The 6,269-nt window shown below is 42.3% G+C and overlaps 1 protein-coding gene across 1 annotated transcript; it reads left to right on the top strand.

Annotated features, from left to right (window-relative positions):
• Positions 1-447: 447 nt before the first annotated feature.
• On the top strand, positions 448-4,447 carry LOC106570254 (endothelin-2). The gene is made up of 4 exons (XM_014142365.2): positions 448-689; positions 1,751-2,003; positions 2,622-2,726; positions 2,966-4,447. The coding sequence occupies exons 1-4, from the start codon at positions 623-625 to the stop codon at positions 3,057-3,059; spliced, it is 519 nt and encodes a 172-aa protein (XP_013997840.1). The 5' UTR covers positions 448-622; the 3' UTR covers positions 3,060-4,447.
• The last annotated feature ends 1,822 nt before the right edge of the window (positions 4,448-6,269 follow it).

Below are 6,269 nucleotides of genomic sequence, written 5' to 3'. Positions count from 1 at the left end.
TCTCTGTTCCATGGGGGCTGCTCCCTCTGCTGTGAACATCACCAGCCCTGAGGACCTGTAGTGGCAGCATGCAAAACAACAGTCCCCATCATCAGACACTATCTTTACAGCCTTTCCTTTCACTGATGACACCAGGTCTTCCCTCCGCCTACAGGTTTCCTTCTCCTGCCTGCCTTACGTCTCGGAAAACTCCAAAGCATTGCCAGATTCCAAGCCTTTTCTGGTGATTTCCTGTCTCTGTCTCTGTCAATGACAATGACCTCCATACTCCATAAAGGTTAAAACAACTACCCAATAGCAGTTAATTCCTTTTCCGTCTCTCTTCCTCTTGCCTGGAATGTGTCAAGAGTGAGAGGCAGGCAGGCAGTTGCTGAACGGTGATCATTGTGTAACAACATGGGCAGTAGGCGTGGTTAGGTAAGTGACGAGTATAAGTAGTGGGGCCAGAGGACACTGCAGCACAAAGCACCTGTTGCCTCTCTCTCGCTCTTTATTGGCATCACTCAGGACTGTAAAGCTACTATTACTGTTAACTCTACCAGTGTGTGTACTCTACTGTCTTGTGGAATCTTGGATATTATTGCATACTGTGTCTTCAGAGATACTCTACCAGAGAATAACTATGGCTCTATCACTGAACTCTATCCTGGCTCTCACCATCATCACACTCTGTGTGCTCCTGCAGGAGGGTAAGCTATCTTATCTATAACTTTTTATTAAACATTTATATCACTTTGTTGAAAACCTATTAGGGCTACGGGTGGTACATTACAATGCGGATTTGTATTATTTAGTCATAAAAATGACTAACAGTGTGTATAAGTTTTATTATGCAAGTGTTACATTATTTTCATGAGGCTATTAAATGGAGCGTGAGGGGTCATAGTTCAGTTGAGATGTCAGGGTTGGGTGAGGTGGTGGGGCTGGGAGATCCAGAATAACATGATACAACCCAGAATGACAAAATATGTTTTATTGTCACACCGGATAGGTGCAGTGAAATGTGTTGTTTTACAGGGTCAGCCATAGTAGTACGGCACCACTGGAGCAAATTAAGGTTAAGTGCTTTGCTCAAGGGCACATCGACAGATATTTCACCTTGTCGGCTCAAGTATTCGAACCTGCAACCCTTCAGTTACTGGCTCAATGCACTAACCTCTAGGCCACCTCCTACCCCAATGCTAAAACTCCTGCTGCAGCATGTTTTCTTAGTATTGTTATTACTTAGTTTCCCTCTCAGATTGATAGCTCAGTTAATCCCTGCTCTGGCAGGTGTACTGAGAGGTGCGTGGCTAATGGCCATGCTGTCAAGTTTCTGCATGGCACATGCAGCCTGATGCCAGACTCTTTGACCTACTCCCACAGTTCCCCTTACAGAGATATAATACAAAGACAGACCCTGCTAGGCTGTAATCACACTCTCGATGATAAGATACAGATTATATTGGCATGGTTCTACTCCTATCAAATCATTTGACTGGAAACAACTCAGTCTTTGTTTGACTTGGATAACATTTCATAACATATTAGTTATAAGTCAAAGTCCAAATGTGTTTGACAAGACCTGATGCATAGGAGAATGGGATGGCAGTTAGCCTACATGTACTTCTCTGTATCAGTGAAAAGGGATTTTGATTAGGATGTGGTTATGTGTATTTGCTCGGTGCTGATTGCCAAATTGCACAATCATCTGGTGATTTTGCTGAGTTATAACCAGGCTCTTAACCAATGATAATTTCTGATTCTATAGGTTTTGGGCTCCCTGCCCAATCCCCGTCCCAGAACATCCCACACCACACCAGGGTTAAACGATGCTCCTGCAGTAACTGGCTGGACAATGAATGCATCTACTTCTGTCACCTGGACATAATTTGGGTCAACACTCCCAATAAGGTCATCCCCTACGGTCTTGGCAGCCCCCTGTCCCGACGTCGCCGCTCTACCGGGCGATGTGAATGTGCCCACCCAGCCGACAGGACCTGCTCCGGATTCTGCCACAACAGGTGAGCTCAACTTCAGAGACAAGGAACTTCTACCCTCCTTCCCTCCCTCATCCTCCCCTAATCCTTCCCCTCCCTACCTCCCTGCTAGATACCAGATTGTATCAAACTAGTGACTATCTGTGTCAATCAGTTGTTTCTGACCAGCCTGTATCAGGATGTATCAGGTCTGCTTGTGGATGAGATGCAGGGAGGAGGCGTATTGTCTTTAGATGTGTAACTAGCGATGGGGGGAGATGGGGGGGATGGGGGAAGATTCAGCATGTTCTGGAGGCTTAGATCCCCCTTACAGACAAGTCCATTAATCATGACATTATATTTGGAATGTTTTACCGGTGGGTATGTCTGTTGTATTGCCACAGTTATTACTGTTATGACATACCAAGGTTGAGGATTAGCCTATGTATCTCGACAAGGTTTTATCCTGCTCTGTGAAAAGTAATTGAGAACAGGCCGTAGGGCATGCAGTACTGACATTACTGGGTTGAAATCTATAGCCAACCGTCTGTCACCGCTAGCATTGTAGAATTCTGTAGTACAGAATCCAGTCTCATGGCCCTTAAGGAGTAGTCTAAATAATGTTATCTTTCATTTTGACATGGTTATTCTTTCTGTCTGCAGCTCAGAGAACACCAAATTCGTAGTGGTAGGCCCCTCAGACCAGACCCTGGACCAGACTGTTAGCGGTCCAGACACAACCAGCAACGACCTACTGACGTCTCTCAGGTAAGAGAAAAACAAGATACCATAACAACCTCTTAGGATCAGTTTCTCAGACCTAGGTTAATGTCATTGCTGGACTAAAAAACATGTCCAATGGAGATTCTCCATTGAGGAAGTTTTTCAGGCCAGGAGGTTTGGCCCATAGAGCGATCCCACGAACATTCAGCAAGTGTTTTTGTGTTATTGAAAAGACGACATGGAACCTGATCTTAACCTGATGTTTATCTCTTTGTTCCTTACAGAAACATGGTTCGATCCAACATGGCTGCCATAGAGAAGGGTTCTCCCTCCAGGAAGAAGAATCCCTCCAGAGCCAACAGATTGAACATCAGGTAGATGAGGAGGAGGGAAGAAGAGGAGCTTGAATAGCTCCAGAGCATTCGAACAAAGACCTCCTGGAGGAGTCTAGGGAGTCCTCCCCCAGGAAGACAGATAGGTCCTGAGAGGAGAGGGCAAAGATGAGAAGAGGGAAAAGATGGAACACTGCCCAATGGCTGCCTGCTGATTGTTGTATACCACCCAGTGGACTGGATCTGGACATTATCTGAATATGAGTCTTGGACTAATCTAGCTAATAGTCTGGCTTAGAAGACTAGGGAGGTTTAAAGTGTGTCCTCTGTCAACTGTGACAGTCTGGACTAGAATGGTTACTGACTGTGTGCTGGGCATGGGTTGTCATCATGTTCTAAACATAAATACACTTTCTGTGTCTGAGCACATGAAATGGGTGGATGCAAGCCAAGGCATTCTGGAGTGATGTTTGCCTATGTTTACTTTACAGGCTTACTTCATTAGTGCCTTGAAAATATTGACCACTATTGTCATTTGGATTTTGATCTTTACTTTACCTGTCGCACGACATCTACTATATCATAGAATAACAAAATAATCCTCTGTATCAGAGATTAATTGCCAGTTTATAGTGATTGCCATGCATGCATTTAAATGACTTGAAATACATTTGGCACATGAAGGACATGACTTTAAGGGACCTGGAATTACTATACACATAGCCTTCCTGTAGCAGCAGATAAAAGCAGGTCTATTGTGATTGCGGAAATATTTATTGCATACTGTAGCCACTGTTGATTGTTTTGATTGTAGACAGGGTGAAGGCAGCAGGTTTCAATAGGTCTGCTCCTTGCCAAATATGCAGTGATTGTTTTTCTGCTTTCAACAAATGTCCATTAAATGTCAATGTCATTACTCGTTAGGAAATTATGACACTGCACTTTTGTTCTAATGCCTTCAAAGGAATGTGTTTTTATGTCCAGTAGGCTTTAGATGGGTTGGGCTGATAGCTGAACTCCAGCCACTGTCTGACCATAAGGCATTTTCTGTAAACACTACATCAAAAAAACAAGTCTTCTACTGATGTTGAAGTCCAATATCACAATGCTGTATATTTATGATATTATTATTTATTTATTTGTTTGTGTGTTGTTTACGAATGTGTGTATCAAAATGCTGGACAGTGCTTTTGTTTAATGAACTGTTGTTATCCCTAGAAGGACAATTCACCCTCAATCGTCTATTTAGCAGTCAAGGACACCATAGGAAATGTTTACCCATGAATTGTTCTATTCCAAGCTATTCATATTATCTACTGTACATGTACAAAACTCTGAAATTATTTATTTAACTTATTTGTGGGGTATATTTATATATTTGTGTTGTGTGAGTTTATCACTTTTAATATGTGAGGAAATAAATACTAAAATGAATGTTCTTGCTTTGTTTGATTATTTAAAAATTACAATTGATCCTTGTTTCAAGTTGTATTGTCAAGTGCACACGTACGGTGAAATGCCTTTCTTGCAAGCTCATTCCCAAAAATGCAGTAATCAATATCAGTAGTACTATTAAAAAAGTAAAGAAGAACAAAAACACACGAGAAATTTAAATAACACGAGAAAGTAAATAAGGGTCAGTGCCAATACCATATTTACAATGTTCAGGGATACTGGAGTGGTAGGGGTAGATAGGTACTGGGGGAAGTTGACTAGGCATCAGGATATACAGTATGATAAACAGAGTAGCAGCAGTATATATGATGATTGTATGGGAGTGTGTGTGGTGTGTGTGTATACTTGTTTTCCTACATTATCAGGACCCCAAAGTCCTAACATTTAACCCAAATGTCCTTAAAAGGTAGGAAATCAAGAACTTTGGTTTAGGGTTAGGGTTTTTTAGGGGATAGGGTTAAGGGTAGGTTTGGGGTAAATAGGAATTTTAGTGGTCAACATTTTTACCCTCCTAAAAGTCCTGAAATTTCACGAAAACAAAGCTGAGTGAGTGAGTGTGTAGAGTGTGCATAGAATAGGTGCAAGAAAATTAAATAAATAAATAGAAGGGTCAATGCAGATAGTCCATGTAGACATTTAGCAGTCTTATGGCTTGGGGATGGAAGCTGTTCAGGAGCCTGTTGGTGTCAGTCTTGTTGCTCCTTACTGCTTGCAGTCCTGAAGCAGAAAGAACAGTCTATGGCTCGGGTGGCTGGAGTCTTTAACAATTTTCCAGGCCTTCCTTTCACATCGCCTGATATCGATATTTATTTTAATTAAAAAATATATATTTCACCTTTATTTAACCAGGTAGGTTAGTTGAGAACAACTTCTCATTTGCCACTGCGACCTGGCCAAGATAAAGCATAGCAATTCGACACATACAACAACACAGTTACACATTGAAATAAACAAAACATACAGTCAATAATACAGTAGAACAAAAGAAAACAAAAAGTCTATATACAGTAAGTGCAAATGAGGTAAGTTAAGGCAATAAATAGACCATGGTGGCGAAGTAATTACAATATAGCAATTAAACACTGGAACGGTAGATGTGCAGAAGATGAATGTGCAAGTAGAGATACTGGGGTGCAAAGGAGCAAGATAAATAAATAAATACAGTATGGGGATAAGTTAGGTAGAGAGATGGGCTGTTTACAGATGGGCTATGTACAGGTGCAGTGATTTGTGAGCTGCTCTGACAGCTGGTGCTTAAAGCTAGTGAGGGAGATATGAGTCTCCAGCTTCAGAGATTTCTGCAGTTCGTTCCAGTCATTGGCAGCAGAGAACTGTAAGGAAAGACGACCAAAGGAGGAATTGGCTTTGGGGGTGACCAGTGAGATATACCTGCTGGAGCGCGTGCTACGAGTGAGTGCTGCTATGGTGACCAGTGAGCTGAGATAACGCGGGGCTTTACCTAGCAGAGACTTGTAGATAAACTGTAGCCAGTGGGTTTGGCGATGAATATGAAGCGAGGGCCAACCAACGAGACTGTACAGGTCGCAATGGAGGGTAGTGTATGGGGCTTTGGTGACAAAATGAATGGCACTGTGATAGACTGCATCCAGTTTGTTGAGTAGAGTGTTGGAGGCTATTTTATAGATGACATCACCGAAGTCGAGGATCGGTAGGATGGTCAGTTTTACGAGGGTATGTTTGGCAGCATGAGTGAAGGATGCTTTGTTGCGATATAGGAAGCCGATTCTAGATTTAATTTTGGATTGGAGATGCTTAATGTGAGACTGGATGGAGAGTTTAC

Source organism: Salmo salar, chromosome ssa14 (assembly GCF_905237065.1).
Source record: "Salmo salar chromosome ssa14, Ssal_v3.1, whole genome shotgun sequence".
NCBI classification, from domain to species: Eukaryota; Metazoa; Chordata; class Actinopteri; order Salmoniformes; family Salmonidae; genus Salmo; species Salmo salar.
Note: the sequence above shows the minus strand (reverse complement) of the source record. Positions and strands in the feature narration are given on the sequence as shown.